At 39.1% G+C, this 19,457-nt stretch overlaps 1 protein-coding gene across 10 annotated transcripts in view; it reads left to right on the forward strand.

Annotated features, from left to right (window-relative positions):
• LOC109468585 (CUGBP Elav-like family member 3-A) overlaps window positions 1-19,457 on the forward strand; it is a 235,717-nt gene that overhangs the window by 192,615 nt on the left and 23,645 nt on the right. For all 10 annotated transcript variants that reach the window (XM_019766879.1, XM_019766881.1, XM_019766884.1 and 7 more), the window contains one exon: window positions 18,552-18,680. In XM_019766879.1, coding sequence (XP_019622438.1) covers window positions 18,552-18,680 — 129 coding nt within the window. The remainder of the gene's footprint in view (window positions 1-18,551; window positions 18,681-19,457) is intronic.

Genomic DNA, 19,457 nt, shown 5'->3' on the forward strand with positions numbered 1-19,457 from the left:
ATCTATAGTAAAATGTAGCAAAAAGGAAAAAGAAGAAAAACACAGGTGAGCCTTCACTGAGAGTAATGTTGATCTGCTGTATCAAACTGTGTCATCAGAGGTAAGTTTGCTGACTGTTAGATACTGTTAATCTGACCGGATTATGCTGCATGTGCTGCGAGGCGGAGATTAAAGATCGGCGTCTCTGTACATGCCAATCACGCCATGATTGACGTGTGATATGGATTCCCATCAATCGCTTCTTCAGCTAATGGCAAAGCAATGATAACGCTCGTCATACAACTCCCAAAGGTCCCACAAAAAAAGCTACTTGAATGTATAATTGTACATTTCCCATCAGAACCCACTGAAATTGCATTCTGGCATTTCTTTAAATGTGTAACAGTGCAAATAGGGTGGCTAGTTTCCATACAGTGGTCATGTGGTTGGGGTTGTTGGCTCAGAATCTAAAGGTTCAGGGTTCGAATCTCTAGCAGGTGTTCAAATTCACCTGGTAGATAGACAAAAATATAGAAATATAATAGTGTACTAAATAGGTATGAAGGTCATTTTTCTCTATCAATATGACCTTTTGTTCTGGGACACAGTTGCAGTGGATTGTCATGAAGTTTAGTGGGTGAAGAAATGTTTGGATTTTGGACCCAATGGCTGCTGTCCTTGGTACTGATTTCAATTGCTTAAGAAGCCAGAGTTAGAGATGTTTCATGTAGCTGTGACAGTTCTCAGTAGGCCACTGGAGTACAGTCCTTCACCCCTCCCCCTGTACCATTTATCATTGCATGGGTTAGGTGAAGCAATTGGGATGAAGAGACTTGCTCAAGCTAGCCCCCAAGGTATGGTTGCAACATTTAGTATGAAGTACTAGTAAGCAACATACAACAAAGAACTCTTAGACTTTTGCCATAATATTCAGAACTTAAGAGATTGTGTTTTGGGATAGTCCATTTTAATAGTTTAACAGATTATGTTTGTATATGGAGATTCAAAGCAAGAATAAGGTTTGGATTTCATTATGGTTAATAATATCAAAAGAACTGTCATTCTGAGCACAAAAGGGAATAGGAACAACTATTCCTGGGCACTTATTCCCTAGTTACCAAAATCTTTGTATGCTTATTTGTAATAATCACAGAATTTGTTGGCAAGAAAGTAACTGAAAGTCAATCAATACATCTTCATTCTAAATTCCATCCTATATTAGTATTAAATTCCTAGGGCAAAACCAATCAATATGTTGCTGAATTTTAGAAATTCCTTAATCCAGTGGTATTATGCCCAATCCCTAATTTTTGCATAATTTCTGCCACATCTTCAATATTGTGATGTCATTAGATTTGTTTTTATTGATTCATTGAGTACTTTACAGAAATTCTTGAATCGGCTACATACAAATTAATAATTTAGTACTCAAAGCAATCTATCAGAAATATCTAAACAAGTTGGTGTTAGAATAAATGATGTGGAAGCTGTATTATTCTATCAATATTGGAGAGAATTGAACAGATAAGTATTAAAAACAAGTACAAAATGTACATGACTGATATATCAATTAAATCCCTATGAGCCTTCACTAACTTGATAAATCTTGTCAACAAACTATAAATAAGAATATGAAATCCCCATACTTGTCTTATTGACATTAAGATATTTATTCCAATTTTACAGTGTTTACTAATTTCAAAGTATCATGAGCAGGGTTCCAATATTAATATCCTAACCGTATACAGCCTTCTGCAAGTCTTCTTAGAGGTATTTTCACTAATTTGATAAAAGATTTCAAAAATATTAAAATTTAATGTTGAATATGTGCCAGTGCAAATTGTATGTTGTAATTCTGGTATATTTTTCTTTTCTTATCTGCTAGCCTGAAATGTCATAGTTCATTCTGACCTACATTCTAGTGTCCCTCCTCTGTGTTTCACATTGGTGTGAGCAGGAAAAATGTCGCCAGGTCAGAGGAGAAATGTCAGAGACTTCATCTGTCATCCCTCCACACTGACACAGTTTCACAGAACGGTTCATCACAGGTGCATTACCCATCATGCTCCTGCACCAACCACTAAGTATCTGATATACCAGCCCAGAAAAGAACAAGAAACAGTCATGCCTTCAAATATCAGAGTTATCAACCAAGAATTGAGGTATTCAAAAACTCGTATTTCCCCAGAACTATCGTAGACTGGAACTCGTTGCCACCAAGCACAGTTGGGGCATCATCACTAGAAAGCTTTTGCAATCAAATGTGCAAAGATTGAGTGTAACAAGTCGTTCGGTGTGATATAGCTAGCTGCCGCCGTGCCGCGTGCCTGCGAAGCTGGTGTGTTATGCCGAAGGGCGGTTATACCGGCTATACCGATACAGATACCTCGGACCTAAGACAAAACTGTTGACAAAGTTTTTAGCAGTTCAAAATTGAGGAATAGAGTGACAGGAATACTTTTCCCAAAAAAATACTAGAACTAAAGTCATCAAGTGACTTCATGCTTTCCATTATTTTTGTTTTTGTCAGGCAAAAGATATGTATTAAGTAAAAGACTTTAGGTTCATGTTCAATTTTATTGGTAGTGATTATGATTTATAAAATACAATAAAAGGCTCAACCATCATGCACGTAAGTTACACATATGTTAATTTCTTGATGAAAATGTATTGATCCCATATAAAATTATGTTGAGCATTGAATTATCTGGTCAAAATCTGAATCCAAATGAGTCCAGATTTTTTTATTGGATCACAAATAAAAGGTTATTTCAAAGTCAAAAATCCCAAGGGCCCGTCAGACCCTCCAACCATGTCTGGATCATAAAACAACGTAGACCTCCATAATGTCAGATTGTCTGATAAAATTGGGAAAATCTAGGTCAATTTCCACTTATAGAAAGGTAGTTATGGAAGGTCAGTGTTAGAGAGCCCTCGGAGGTTGGAGGTCGTGTGACGTTGATGTCCGTTTGACCTCTATTGTAAATATCCTGTAACAACTTGATTGCCAGAATCTCTTACCATAAGAGGCTTTCAGCCTCAAATTATAAAGAATTGGCTGAGAAGTATTACGAGCTGCGTGGAACATATATCTTTTCCCAGTAAAGACTGCCTGCTTGGCAATATTATTGACAAGGGTCAAACCATACTTACTGTTGTCAATACCACCCGGTAAATGGGATCTCTTGCAAAGCAGAGTGTTTTTTACCAAAGTTTCGGATGAAGAATTAGTTTGAGTGTTTGACCGGAAGGATTTGAAGGTACTTCATTTCTCACGGAGAGTGCTGCATGTAGACGTATTGATCTCTTAGGGATTGTCTCACAAAAAAATTAATAATGCATGATTTTGGGGAGGAAAACAAATATGGTGATATTACACATTCTCAAGAGTTATTCGTCTTTGTCACCTATGAGATGCCAAGTTATTTAACTTCTGCAAAGTGTGGACATTGTTTTCAGAAAGGAACGTGCTCCGGAAATTCCAACTTAGTATCAACATTTCATAAAACCAATACGCCATACATGGCGTCGGTGCGGTGTCGGTCGGGTCGTTTATTTCGGTCCTGATACTTTTACTGCATTTCTGATATTTCTATGGCTTTTTTATGCCTTTTAGTGTTTTTCGGATACGGCCCGACCACCCACCATCTGTCGTGACCCCAACCCTAATGACCACGGAAAATGAAAATGAATGGCGCCATCTAGCCCAATTATGACAGCATATGATGTTTCTAATAGCTTTTTTTGCTCAACACCAACCTCACCCTCTTACACCATGACTACAGCACATTGCTGACCTTGGCCTTGCTTTAGAAACACCAAGTTCAGTTGGCCTCTTCGGTGACCTCTTCCACCGTCCCCTTTTCCGGTCGATTTTTGTCACAAATATGGGAGTTCGCACAGGAACAATGGATGTAGAGTTAGGACACCCTCTTCAAATGAACGGCCTTTCTTTCAGCTCCGTTGAACTTTGGCAACCAGAGCAGAAAGGGGCCCATGCTTGACTTCTGCATAACCAGCAGCAGTGTGTATCGACAATTAGCTCTTCATGTGTCATACTGTACTTGACAGACACTCTACCAGATTTGTATTGAAAGCTTCATGCTACATGCTTCATACCACAGACACAGTAAACGTTGTACGGCACAATTACTAGCCAGTCATGTGGAGAAGATTCTAACTTATGCATGAGAAAAGCGAAGATTGTTTTTCCTTCTCTGTCACAGAGGTAATTTTTCAGCAGTGTTAACTAGGCCACTGCACCCCAAAGGTTTGTCATAATTAGTCTGTACAACAGTTCTTCACAATTAACGCAAAAACAGGTTACCTTCACACAATTAGCCCCAAATTACCTCATTCTACTTAGTCGGAGTTCCCATCCCCTGACAGCATATCTCGCCCAATATTCCGATAAGCGCTACTTTTACGAAGCGCCTGAACTTTTCTTGACATTTGGAACAAATTGCAGCCCAGGCAAACAACAGCGACGCTGATTTAGAAGTGATGTCCATCGACGTAGGCAAGCTTCCAGTGGAACAGTGTTATCATTTCATCTTGCCATTTCCTGGTCTCCTGACGTTGTTCTAATCAATAACTCTTGTTAATGAATGGCCGTATCGATTACATTCTAAGTCCCCATAAGAACCCAGACCAATACGAGGAGCCTGGTTATCCCAGACCGCACAGCCGTTGGGAAAAACTAATTGTAGCAAGTTCTTAAACCCAAAACTAGGTAAACTGGATGTGGGGGAGGGGGGTAACAGCACATTTGTCAAGGTGAGATCCAATAGTGGATAATCCAAAAATCGTGATTGCTTATGAGGAAATGCTGGTGTTTAACATTGGTCAAGTAGAAGACAGCATTGAAAATGACCTTCAAAACATTGGATTAAAGGCCCCAAGGGCAGTCAATTTTTTTGTTATTTTCTTGTTACTCTGATATTTTCAAGGTATACTATCAGACATACATGTATGCAGGCTTGTTGTCAAAAACATAAATTGACTGTAAGTAAGGCACATGTGGCATAACTACCTGATCCACGGTGAGAAATACACATTGAATATCTGTAGCCATATTGAATATGTGACCATCAACCAATACTTAATGCTGACAACGTCCTTGCGTATAATCCAGCTGGTCATTATTACTTATATCATCTACATATAGCAATCTCATTCATACCACTGGTCAATACATGGGTCGAAGGATAAATATGGCCCATGCCATAAATAATAGTTTTGGGGTCAGAGCATGGTACTACGGTCAGATTGGAGCAGAAAGTCTGATCGAATTCGACCTTTAGTTGCCTGTAGCTGTTGAGAATGCTGTTAATGTGTTAGGATGGTTTCCCATTTACAAATCCTAAATTTCACATCAATTGATCTAAAGCGACATGGATCAAACTTTAAAAGTTCTGTCTTTTTTAAAGTGAATATCATAAAATTCACGAACTCCATTCACATCTCTGCTAACAGTTCTATTCAATTTTCCACAGCTTTGTCCAAATCAAGCACCTCTAGTCACCAACTATTTTCTCCTTAGTCCCTTGAGTGGTTGTTCAGACCAGGTTTGACAGTATGTGACATATACATGTAGTGTCGCCAATAGAAGTGTTGACAATAGAGTTTGGTGTGAATCGAGGGTCATTAGACAATGACATATGACAGAAAAATTCAGCTGTATTGTTGCAGATTGCCTTAGCCCCTCTTGGTGAATGGTTCTGCTTGAAAACACGGTGATATCAAGATCATACAACAACCTATGATGAACGTGAACATCATATAACATGATACATTCTTGATGTCTACTAACAGAAGACACTGTATATATAAATTGTGCCCTTGCCAAACATTTGACGTCAGTTTCTATACTCCGTAGAGGCGATGACGTTGGAGTTGTCTCTGAATCGACATGTACAAGCATCCCCATTGCCATTACCATCGGAAGCACCCATCCGGACTTGCATTTACCACCCCGAATGTTACTCGCAGACATCTTCAAACATCCAATGACTCCGCTGACCTCTTTGGGAAGCCATTGCCCAGGAGTGTTATGTAGCATGTGACACCTTCGGGTGACATATGTCGCAGATAAGCCTCCTTCGGGATCTCACAAATCCCCCAAACTGCTAACTACCCTCCCATGACAATCCAAGATAAGCCTCCGAGATGTCTTAAGGGGCATTTATCAGCCGGGAATCTCCGTCATGTGTAGACCCTAACCCTGGGCAGGATAGCAAGGCCCCATTTTGCGCCCTAAATCAGTTATTTGCTGTAGATTCTCTCGTTCTGATGCGAGGCCAGAGTGGGACAAATGCGGTGGAGGTGACATTTTGATGGCCACACGAGGGAGGCTAATTCCTAGGTGTGCCACCGAAGATTTAGGTCGCGATCCGTGACAGGAGGCAGGGGTGATTGGAGACAGTTTTTGTCGGAGTAATATCGACATGCCCCCACGACAACAGAGACCACTTGCCGAGGTTTCACCACCTAGGGTGTCAAATATGCAAATCAGCCCCCAATTTTGATCACATGAAGGGACGATTTATTGCCAGGAGAGCCTTTGTAATCTTCAGGATTTACGGTAACTTATTAGAAAGTCATTCTTGATGAGCTGGAAGGAAATTTCTGATGCAAGCGTTGAAAGTGCTTACTTAAGCTAAAAGCTGGGAAAAAATCCCTATACTACTTTGGATACTCTTCATAATTGATTTAGAAATACACATGCTAGTAACTGGGTTTTACAAGCTTTCTATACACAATATAGTTCATTGACAGCAATATATTTACATCTGGATGTTAACAATCCGTACCCACCTATCAAAACCAGGTCTCTCTTTAACCCTGTTTACAAACTGGGTTCAGCTGGTGTATCCTAACCGAAAGCCGGGAACGGAATTCTTCTGTTTCCACCTTTTACAGCTAATTCACCCTCAGATGACTCTGTCATTCCTCATTACCTGATCTAATGGTACTTGTCCACCCCACCCCCTCTGTGACTCAATTTCATGGTTAGGCCACCATTCATCATTTCTTTCTGTGCAGACTTGTCACGGCTGTTTTTAACAACTAAGTGTCTTCCCTTGCCAGCTCAAGACATTTTATGGTTAATCGTTAGAAAGATTTCTGATGATAAATGAATTAGTTCAGTCATAAATTCAATTTCAGTACTAGATTTTTCTCGCATTGCAGCAGTGTGAGAAATTTGGCATGATTACAATTTGATAAAGATTCCAAGAAGCAACTACCCGATGAGAAAATCTTTCTTTATTTGTTGAAAACGAGTCGTGAAAGACAAAGTCTGATAATAAATATATATTTAGGGAAACTAATTTGAAAGTTTATATGATTTCCCAGCATTTTTCTATGTCTTTAACAGCTTTTATGTAACACTTGTAAAATATTCCCAGCTTTGATCACCATACTGACCCTGGATTCCAGATTAAGAATGAAACTAGCTCCCAGATTGACTTAGAGTTTACTCGAGTTTACTTATAGCAAGCTGAACATTACATTACCAAATAACACACAACACTTGTGAAATATTCCCAGCTTTGATTACCATATTGACCCTAGTATTTCAGCTTTAGAAAAGTGGAATGAAACCACGTACCAGATTGACGAAGAGTTTACTCGAGTTTACTTATAGCCAGGTGGACATTACTTCACCAAGTATCCTCACATCATCTTGGAATCTGTCGCTAGATCTACGCGTAAGAGTTGATCATACATGTTAATGGTGTCTATTTCAGATTGAAGTTATATTGAACTCACTTAAGAGGAGAAATACTTGCAGATAAGGCCAAGAAGCTTCACTTTAATGGCATTTGGCTGTATGTTATCGTGCCTGATAAGTGGGGAAGATTTGGTGCTGGCTTGTAGCAATGTTATCTGAGCGCTCTAACGGCCGACTTCTGGAATATACGCCATGTACTAGCAGGAATAGCCAACCCGAGAGGGAAGTTAAAGATACCCACAGGAGTCATTAGCTTTTTCTAATAACGTTTGGGGTAGTTAGTTTGGGATGGCATGACAGTTTTTAACCTTGACCCAGGAGAGTAGCAGCGTATGAGGCTTGCAGAAGTAGTAGGGTGGATGTCGGTGGTTATGACATTACGTCACAGCAATTCTTGCTATTTTTAGAGAATCTTAATAGATATTTGACCATAAAAAGGAGTTGTAAATAGAAACTCTTGGCATTGTAGCAATTCATTTCTTCCAGGAGGATACACAGAGAAGTATTTCTAAGGTATATGAAGCGATGGTTTTGTATGATTGTATTTTCTTGGCTGCAAAAACTTCCAAACTTGTAGTAACGTTGGGAGGGACTGACGAATCTAGACGTCAGAATTAAAACGCCGCCGGCAACGGTGCAATCATAAGAGCTGTATGCTTGGCGGCTTCCCATCCACCAAAACAAATGGATTTCTCTATGATAAAACTGGCCCTGGGGCGATATTTCCACTTTCAGTCGAACCAGCCATATTTATACCATCAAAAATCAACATATCAAGTTCGCATTAGGGGCGACGCCACGTCATACCCGAACAACTTCCGACCCCGTGTGGGAAACAACGTACGGGTCATGTATAAAATATATATTGGCACATTATGCGTGGAAATGATATCAAGCCAAGCGGCTTGGGATGGAAGGTGGTATTGATTTGTATTGATCCGTACGGGGGGACGGTAAGGCCTGGGCCGGAGTGGAACAGTGGTCAGTGGATGGGGCTGGGAGTTAGATGCAGCCGGTAGTGGTGATCAGTTGTGGGACCGCCTGGCTGTGTAGAGTGGATTCCTGCTGCTGTTGGAGGCCTTCCCTGATAAGGTGATAGAGGGGAACAACATGAGGCATGCAGAGAGAGTCGGTAAGGGTTTTCTCCGTGGTGCTGATTTTCTGGCTGTGGTTGTTATTTTGTCCTTCACTTGGATAGCAGTTGCTCCTTGTGACATTTTGTACTTGATCCACAATTTTAAGACAGTTGAAGGATTTTCAGTTCATAGTTATTTTTTATTTACTTCGAAAGATTTGCCAGACCTTGTTTTTACTAAATGATTTCAACCATAAAATTAGTATAGCTCTTGTCCATGTCCAGTCAAGCTATATCCCGGGATAGACATTCATTTATATATTTTAAACTGTTAGAGAAATAAGAAGAACTGAAAGATCCTATGTCAAGGGATCATGTTTTAAGGAGTCTTAAGTTCATCTCACAAGTGTATAAGACATGTTCACCTTGGTATGTGAATTCCTCAAGTATTTCTACTTTCAGAGAGTTTCTTTCTCAAAAGAGCTTTTACAAAGTATATATTGTTTAGTTTTTGTTCGAAAGAGGTATTTGTGAATGATATTCTATAATAGCATATTTAGCATAGATGGTAGAAAAAGGAGTTTGTTTTAGAATCCATCCACTGTTGTCACCTTACGTTAGCCTTCCTTCGTGAGGCCTAGAATTTGGAATCGGACGTACAAAGGAACGTCAATGACAGATGAGTATCCGAACGCTCCCGTAGGGCAACCTTGCAATTATTAGATTATGCTACGACCAGATGACCTAGCTATGCATCGCTACTGACAATGTCTTCATCGTGGGGGCTGCACACCAGCCACGCAGGCACGTATCATAGCCAGGCCACGCTTTCTGACAGTATCTGCCACTCTTGACTGCACTTTCTCTGCATAATTGAGTCTGGGCATGACTATAGGCACACCCTACACGTAGACAGCAGTGAATGGAACAAATTTATATAAAAGGCATCAAAACTAATGTGGTTGGCATCCAAGGTGACACGGTAGTGAAAGAAAACTGAAGCCTACAATGGAATAGGAGACCTTTGGCATGGCACATTGGGGAAGCATTTAGATTAAAGAGGGGTGAAGTAAAATGTTACCAGCAGTTCCCCAGCTGATCTAGTCAACGAGAAGCAATAAATACTTCCAGTTTTCATCTTGACAGTAGAATTTTAATCCAAACTGTAACAAGGAACTGAAGTAGCTTTATTTTCATGGCAGTTCATTGTGATAATGCTCAAGAATATAGTCATAATTAGTAGCAAGCTGTGAGAAAATGAGCATTAGAGATGCTGTTGGACAAAAGCAATTAACTGGTTAATTGCACTGACATAGAAGGTCACAGAAGATAGGCTATGAATAGAGATAGAGTGCCCCCGATAGAAGCAAATCACCAACAAGACTTGAGTTGGTGTTTTTGAGCCTCAGAGATCCAAGTTGTAACAGTGCGTGCTGAGGAAATTCTTAACTCTGAGAATTCTAAAACGATATTCAATTGATGAAAACTCCAACAATAACTATAGCGTAAAAGAAAACATAGCTGTGCCGTCATCTGTACAGACAGCGTAATGGCCCAACAACATGTTCATAAGCCCTATCCGTGGTACATATGCGACATGTCTGTGTTTCATTCAAGCTCAATTATCCACTGCAGAAGGGCTAGCAGGGGCCGTATGCCAAATTTGCTGGAGAGTTTAATGTAGGACAAGGTCCATGTGACATGAGTTCCCATTAATCCTATGTTTCTATGATTAACATCTTCATAATAATTCATTGTAGGCCGGTATTACTGGAGGATTCATAGATTTTGGTTGTTTTCTTGCAAGTAAATTGTCTGTGTCAATTATGATACAATTATAGTCTTTGCGACAAGCATGTGGCATCAGCTGTACACAAACAATTATCTCTTTTTTCATGGAATGATTAATTGTCTAGAGGTGATGATTATGCATATGTGGAATTAGATTCTGAGAATGACAGATGCTGCTCTGACCAATAACATTAATGCAAATTCTGCAGTGACCAATGAGAGCACAGCCATGATGATTGGGTCAGAAGCACAATTTTTATAAGCATTGTGAACAGGCAGGTCTCAGTTAGAATGTGCGAGGTGTGGGGTCCGTACCATACTGGAGTATCACTGGCCTAAATGTGACAACCTTCATCATGGTCACCCAAAGAAAACCAGGTACATTTTCTTTATCTGATCTGTATTTCTATTTCACTTGTAGAAAGCTGTAATGATGATTTTGTCTTTTGTCTCAGTGACCCTTTTATGTACAATAACTTTTCCTGGTAAAATAGAAATAACAGAAGTCTTCTGATACAACAGAAATGGTCTTACAAATCCCTACAAGTTGAATGCATGCTAGCCATCTTGTCAGATTTTTTTGAAATAATGCTTGTTGTATTTGTCAAGTTTAGTAATAATGCTGATAGAAAGACAATTTCAATGCATATTTTGAGAAAATCAGATCGATTCTTGATGAAAAAAACAAAAAAGGAAAAGTTAGAATACATCAATCTGTATAGTTGAAATTCATCACTGAACTGAAGCAGCAGCAAATTTGTCCTAGTAAATGGACTGTTGCAGGTTAGAGAGCTAAATATCAAAAGATGCATTGCAAGGTTTGAATCTTTCTCATATCATTAGCTTGCAAATGTTTGTAACATGGTATAAACCTGAATGAATTATTAATTTCATGATTCATAGCTGGGTTTATGGCCATTATAGTAACAGTCGGTCACATGCTGATTTCTCATGCTCGTCCAAAGTCTGCCATAGCGAATTGTTTTCCAGTCGGCCGCTGCAGACTGACAGCTGACATATTTCTAGTGACAACACCGTTGAACTTCAATGTCCCGTGACTTTGCGGATGTGTACGCTAAGCCGGATAAAGTCACATGTCGCTCACATGCTTGCCCGGCCTGTTGTCGTGTTACCACGGTGATCTATCAGTACCCTCCCCTTGTGAGTCATTGCCCAGCAGATGGGGCCGATAACAAAATAATTTTCCTAATGCCTTTGATTTTCAATAAGAAAACCGCCCCCCTTCCAATTCGCGTTATACTCGCCGGACACTTACTCGGTTTTAACAAGAATCCCGCGAAATTTACCGCGGCAGGAGCGCGCCGACCCGGAAAGATTGCTGCATGGTTTATGGCGATGAACTTTGGAATATGATGGTGAAAAAGGGCAGGGAGTGAGGGTACACTAGCATGCCTCCAAACCCTGATCCATCACTGTTAAGTCTTTATAACCACTATTGACCAGGTGGAGCTATTTCTCCATCAATAAGCCCGGCAGCTGGGGTTTCCATGAGTCTTCCCACGTTAAATGCCCGCAGAAAGGCTTTTTCAAACCGCACGTTAATGGGGACACCGTGTACGACATCGCAACGGAGGAAAGAACGGCTGTCAGAACTACCAAGCGATGGCGTCTCTACCGCTGCACAATTCTAACGACAGCTGAGAAGTTTTCCTTTAGTTGTTATTGATCAGATCCACATGGAGACATATTGTGCGAATCCTATAGTAAGACCAAATGGCTGTATTTCATTAGGATTCATCAATATCTTCCCGTTGACAGGCCACAGGAGTAATGATGTGGATCCCTGACTGCAGGCTATCCGTGACTCGTGGTCGTACAAACACCACTCCATTTTTCACCGGCCTTCCTCCCCCCTAAGTAACGCATTGCCTGAGCCCATGTCAATGCAAGTACTCTATTATCAGATCAACTTGTCAAAATCTCAAGAAAAATGAAAATGAAATCTAAGAAGAAAAATGGCAATACCTGTTCATTGGATGTTTCTTGAATACAATGTTTGTAAAACAGGTCTGTTTCAGATAAGGTGTTTGATGTGGTGACTGATAGAGCTTTTTGTACATGTACATTTATCAGTCAAACAAAAAGTCATTTTCTATTTTTCTCCTCAGCAGAACTTTGCATAAAATGTTGTAACAGCTTCTCCAACCATTAACATTTGGATTTTAGCATTTTACCTTCCTCCTCAACATACCAAAAGTATGGTTGAGCTCATATGCAAATCAATGTAGACTTATGCTTCTGTAGAAGACTTTTAATTCAAAAAGGTTACTAGTAAATATGGTATTGTCTCTCCTGGCATCATCTTTTTCAACTTTTCCTTGAAAATAGGCATATGTCTTTAAAAAGGAAATGAATTAGCCCTCCCAAAATCTGCCAGGAAGGTATGAAGATTATTGATGCTATTGGAATCCCATACAATTTTGCCTCACTTTATGAATATTTTCTACACTTCTTTATGAAAACAAATGGTGTTGGTAAGTGAGGAATGATTGAAGATGCAGTTCGTTCAGCTGAGTAAGCCCTTTCTTACCCTCGTCATTTCCTTCTTACAAAAATCGGGGCAATATGGGCTAAAGGTTCAAAAGGTTCTTTTTAATTAATTTATTGATTAATGGGCAGCTGTACATGACAAAATCTCTAACATGGTCGCTGCCGTCAATATTCCGATAGATTGCTGAGCCATATCTCCCTCAACAGGACGTGTTATTTCGGATTCCGATGGATACATTGTCTAACTTCGGGTCTAATCAAAGCTGCTTTCCTCCCTTGGCACGGCAAGTTTCATGTTGGCAGCCGAAATACAATAAAATCAGCGTTATGAAGGGACTAATTAACAGTTTCCAATATGCCGGCTAAATCCTGGCTGATTTAATTATTGAATTTCAAATAGTGCTTTTGCCGTGCATGTTTGCCGTTTCTTACAGCACACAACCTGTGGATCTGTCAGGAAGTCCTAGCAAAATGACGTTTCCATTTTTTTTATAGATCAACTGCACTTACATTTTGCAAATTTCATTGGTAGTTGGAAGTTTTAACGTTACTTTTTCCAGTGCTACTCTTTAGTATTGAAAAGTACAGAGGAAATAAATTGTACTTTGATCAAAGTTAAAGAAGAATGTTTATATTTTTATCAAGATTAGTGTGTACATGGTATTTCTCTGTATCAGTAAAAAGATGTTAGGTTGTACTTATATCTGAACAGAAATGACCCAAAAAAACTTGCTCTGTCATTTCCGAAACAATTTTTACCAAATTTGGTCATCCATCATGAAAACGCACCATTATTGAAGATGGGCAGATAGATAACGCTTTAATAGCCCGCGCAAAACAGACATAGGTCACAGGTCAGATAGGTCGCTAACCTTTTGTTCTTATTTTAGATGTCCTATCAACGTGCTGCATCTTTTATTAGGGATGGTTCAACCTTAGGGAATATCCATTGATTATGTTGGGGGAAGAAGCCATGCTGTCATAGCTACCCAGTCAACTGTATCTGACTGAATGGATGGATGAAAGTATTGTGTCTTATGACACAGCCATCCCTCCCATAGGCTTATAAGACACCACAATCAGAGGCATACAATTTTTCAATTGTAAAATGTTAAAATAAGACTACTAACTCTAGAAAAGGGGTAGAGGTACTGAAGTTTATAAGCAGTAGATAATAGTAAATCAAGGCATGACTACTATGGTGACAATGATCCTCCAAATGGTACAGTAAGATTGAATGTGACTATCTAAATGTGGGTTTTGTTTCTTTGAGCCTTTATTTATTAATACGAAAAACTCAAATTGGCCTGCAGACCACTTTTCATTGAGGTCACGAGGAAAGAGGTAAGGGTCAGACGAAAGATAGCAAGACACAGGTTACATGATTAGAGTCCTTATAAATCCGTATATTGTACAATATATGGGACCCAAAATATTGTTTCTTCCATTTAACTACAAATGGCAAATAGCAAAATGGTACTTTGCTCTGTGAATAGTTTTATCAGGTTGGTAAGTCACTCCACTTTCTAAATGACACTTATTTCCAGTATGTTGGGTCAAAACAACTTTGTGAAGAAATGACCACAGAAAATTTACTTTTTGTATCAGTCTCATGTTACATAATGCGACTTTAATACGTAGCTGGCAGAAGGTGCAAACATCAAAGACGCTCACTTCCTACAGCGAGATCTAATTACAGATTTCCATCGGATTCCTGAGACCGGCGACGGCCAGGTTAACTTCACACCCCTGGGAGCCCCGTGGGCCGAACCGATAAACCTGCGACCAAGGTCAAACAAAATGGACGGCTATTCTTTAGAACTGGTGACTTTATTTACCAATCAACGCGTTCCATCGGGTAGCAAATGGAAGCTGTCGCTTTGATCATTGCATCCTCTTTATTGGGACGGAAAGTCGTCTGCCGCCCGTGTAAGATGAATTGCCCTTCTCCTGGTAACAAACAGCTTTGACTAACCAAGGTCGTATATCACCAAAAAACTACAGGTAGATAGTAGGAAAGTTTATTCTTTCAACCTCAGTGAACTAAGTGTGCTGTTAAGAAAACTAAGTCTTGAAAACTTTAAAGCATTTAACATATGATAGATCTATGTTTAGGCGTCAGACATGTACTTAGATTAAAAACATATCTACAGTAATTGGGTTAGAATATTTTCAGTACAAAACTGATATGAGATATCTCAGACTTACTAAACAGGGTAATTTTTCAAACAATTTCAGGTACATGTATGTGTAAAATAAAGAGAACACTGGCTGTTAACAGAGGTGAACAAAATGTGTTCTCATGTGATTTGCTGCACGGTCATATAGACATTGGTCATCTGTCAAATTTGTGCACCCTGCTTGCACAAGATGATATCTGCAGCCCCCCCACCCCCACGCAAGGCTGTTCCAAATCATGTTAGTCACATTGATCTTGTACTTCCCACTCACTATGTACTGCCTGGCCTCACAGATCATACATGGGATGCAGTCACAGTCAGGCCACACCAATTTGATTTCTCAATTTTGACACTTTTTGCACCCAAAAAATTGTGTAACGTTACATTCACCTAACCAAAAATTCCATTCTTGCTCATTCTTTGTGGACAAAAAGTATCTTCTAGAAAGAAAACTATTCTGTAAAAGTCCTAGAACGAGCTCCTCAAAGCAAGACTATATCTTGCAGAAAAAAGCCTAGAATACAACTGTATATTTCTTAAAAGGTTCTTGTAGATACTAATAACATTGTGATGATGAATTGGTTGATGATTAACTCAAAGAATTCTACCGGGGACCCTAGTATGTACAGGGTATCCTCAGGGTATCTGATATCCAGATGTTCAAGACATTCTTGAACAGGCCTTGATGACATTGCTTTTTAAAATAGTGGCAGAGTACCAAGAATTGTTACAACAGTCAACATTTGACCTTTTTTTTTCATTTATAGTTACCCTGTTGGTGTCTGCATGAAAGAACTCTTACTATTGACTTTTACCATACACACAGCTGTGCACTTTTCTATAGATTCTACTTCCAATACAAGACAGCCGTGCCCTCCAGACAAATAGGTCTACAGTAACTAGCCTTTAGCTCAAACCTGAGACACTATTAATCACAGAGCTACTTTATTGAAGATGACTGTGTGATAAAAGGTTTATGTCACATGGGAATGAGCTCTGTAAGTTATTGTCATCATTGGCAAACTTCAACATCAGAATTGGTATTGTATACTCATATCCTTGAATGTATATTACTACTAGTGAGAGAAACCTTTGAGAAAGGTTTATTACTAAGGCATTTGACCAAGAGCCAAAGATGTTTTCATCAGAATACAGTGATATTTTCAGCTTTTACTTTTTGTACGAGATTGCCTATATCTCACAGTGTTACTATTTTGTACATTATAGTCTTGAGACTAACATGTAAAGGCCTTGGAAAGTGGTATCTGCAATCACAAGTTCATCATAGAGTGAACCATTTTGTAACTTGGTCTTGGTAGTTGTGCAGCCTTATTAAAACTGCTTATTGTACCCACAATAATGGAATTCCTAGGTAACAAAATTTTCAAAGTAGCTATCAGTCCCTGAACATAGTCTCCAGGCAAGTGTGTGTGTGTGTGTGTGTGTGTGTGTGTGTGTGTGTGTGTGTGTGTGTGTGTGTGTGTGTGTGTGTGTGTGTGTGTGTGTGTGTGTGTGTGTGTGTGTGTGTGTGTATTTACATGACGTACATGCCAAGTTATGAGCATGTTGGATTTGATTCCGAACCTGATTTTATTTTTGCAAATCAGAAAAAAAATGAAGCACGCAAATCCAAGCATCAAGCAGTTAAAGTAGAGTGGCTTGACCAGATAAAAATGAATCACAAACTGTTGATCATATAAGCAAAAAAAAATGCAATTTTTATATATCAGAATATTAACATGGTCTTTTGGAGAATCTCTAAATTTTTGTATGAATAAGAATGTCAAGGTTTTATTATTTTCTGGTTGCTATTTCTGTATTGACTGTAATATTAACTCATTTGTTATGATTGGCATCTCTATTGAATCATAGAAATGTCATCTCAAGGTAGTATCTGTACTGTTCTTAACATCATACATCAAAACAGCAAGGCCAAAAAGGACATCACATCCCAGACTGTGCAATCAACTTATTAATCATAATTAGGTGTATTGGAGATATTGACATGGATAAGAGATGGCCTGCACATGTGGTAAAACTGAAGGTCAACTTATGAATAAATCATTACTGCCTGTCAATTGTAATAAAATAACCTTCTCTGTATCAGTTTTAATGTTTCTGGTATAGAGGGTGAAATACAAGATTTGGGTCTGAATTGAGAAGTATTATCATATTTTTCAAAGGATAACAATACTAATATTATGACATGCATACATTTGTACATGTAAATGTATATAGATAGTGAGTTTAGGTATCCAACATCTGGAACTACATGTACACTGGACATTTGGTACTTGTCCTAATTCTATTTTTGGTTTGTATCAAAATGAGCCTTAAAAATTCACCATTTTGGTGAAAACACATTGAAGAAGGTGAATCATATTCCCAAATCAAGACTACATTGGCATTCATTGATAGGACTACATCTGGGACTGTTTGTTGTCATTATATCGGCATGTTCTGACATGCCTGAGATAATTTTGGCTCTGATGTCATCAGCATGACTTTTATGACATCCTTGGGTGGGGTCTGGTGACCTCCCATCTATAATTGAAGACAGACACACCCATTTGACTCCTAGCCAAGTTATGAACATAAAGTTAACATCAAAATACCAAAAAAATTAACAATAAGTCTTTATTTCAGGATTTGATCAACATATTTTCCAACTCATTGAAGTTGCTGATGTTTCATACAGACATGTTTTGTGTTCTTATTTCATAGTTTTTTTATGATGATGCATTTAACCTTCATGATGATTTTAACTTTCTCCCTGCTACCTCATCCATTAGCCAATACGACTTTGGTGCCAAAATTAAAGGCTACTGCACCAGGGAGAAGGCTAAAAAGTTTCCGTTCACAGGAGTATAAAACACTTCCCAGCATTCACTTGGAGATGATATTCTTTATGCCTTGATGTTATGATTCACATTGTTGATTTATAGGTATACTAGAGAAGTATTAAACATTTGCAAAGCAAATGTATAATGTTTACCTTCAGACATGGTCTGCCCTGTTAATTTTTACTCAAACATATTCACATACATGTACTACTAGTATTATGGTGACAGGAGCAGAGCAGACCATGAAGTTTGCAACATCATGTAACCCAACACCAGTCACCATGGTGACAGACATCAACAAATCATGTCATTGGCCAGGTCAGAGGTTAGTGTTTGGAGAAGAAGAAGAAGAAATTGAGTAAAAACAATATGTTTTCCTTCGGTAAACATAATGATGAGAGTTGTTTTAACGTCCATTTTCTGTTTTCTGCCAACAGAGGACCGGAAGTTGTTTGTGGGCATGCTCGGAAAACAGCAAACAGAAGAAGATGTGAGAAGGTTATTTGACCCGTTCGGAACAATAGAGGAATGTACCATTCTGAGGGGTCCTGATGGACAAAGTAAAGGTAAGTTTAGAAACTTCCTACATTGTATCTCATAGATATAACCTACAGATACAGGACATAAGGAAAGATACAGGAAGTTTACAGAGAATCTTTATCATCTTTCAAGAAAGATCTATCCTATCACAAAATGACACTATAAATACAATTTTAGGCCTTTTATAGAAAAAAATACAACAATTTCAGCACAAAGGACAGATACTGAAAAGATTTGAGGGAACTTTTGTTATCTTTCAAGAAAGATCTATCACAAAAAGACACTATAAATACAATTTTAGGCCTTTTATAGACAAAATGCAACGATTTCAGCACCAAGGACAGATACTGAAAGATTTGAGGGAACCTTTGTCATCTTTTAAGAAAGATCTTCACAAAAAGACACAATAAATACAATTTTAGGCCTTTTATAGACAAAATGCAATGATTTCAGCACCAAGGACAGACACTGAAAGATTTGAGGGAACCTTTGTCATCTTCCTAGAACGGCTCATCACAAATGGCGTGCACTTTGAGTAGTGTTGAAGGCCTTTCAATGCTCCCCTTATACCTCCTGCCATTAGAGCCGGTGCAAGTGCAAGTATAATACATGGCCTTGTGTAGATGACGGATGGCCTACGCTGCCTGAAACATTACAGTGACAAACGGCTGCACCACTTATCAGCCACTGGGCATCCCCCTGTTTAAAAACCAAGCCAAAGGGAGAGCGTTAAGCACCGGCGGTGGTCCCAGTAGCACCGGGCCGGGCTTCACATCTGGGTGACGGAGTGTGGTGTGATCAAT

This window comes from Branchiostoma belcheri, unplaced genomic scaffold, assembly GCF_001625305.1.
Source record: "Branchiostoma belcheri isolate BF01 breed outbred unplaced genomic scaffold, Haploidv18h27 scaffold2, whole genome shotgun sequence".
NCBI lineage: Eukaryota > Metazoa > Chordata > Leptocardii > Amphioxiformes > Branchiostomatidae > Branchiostoma > Branchiostoma belcheri.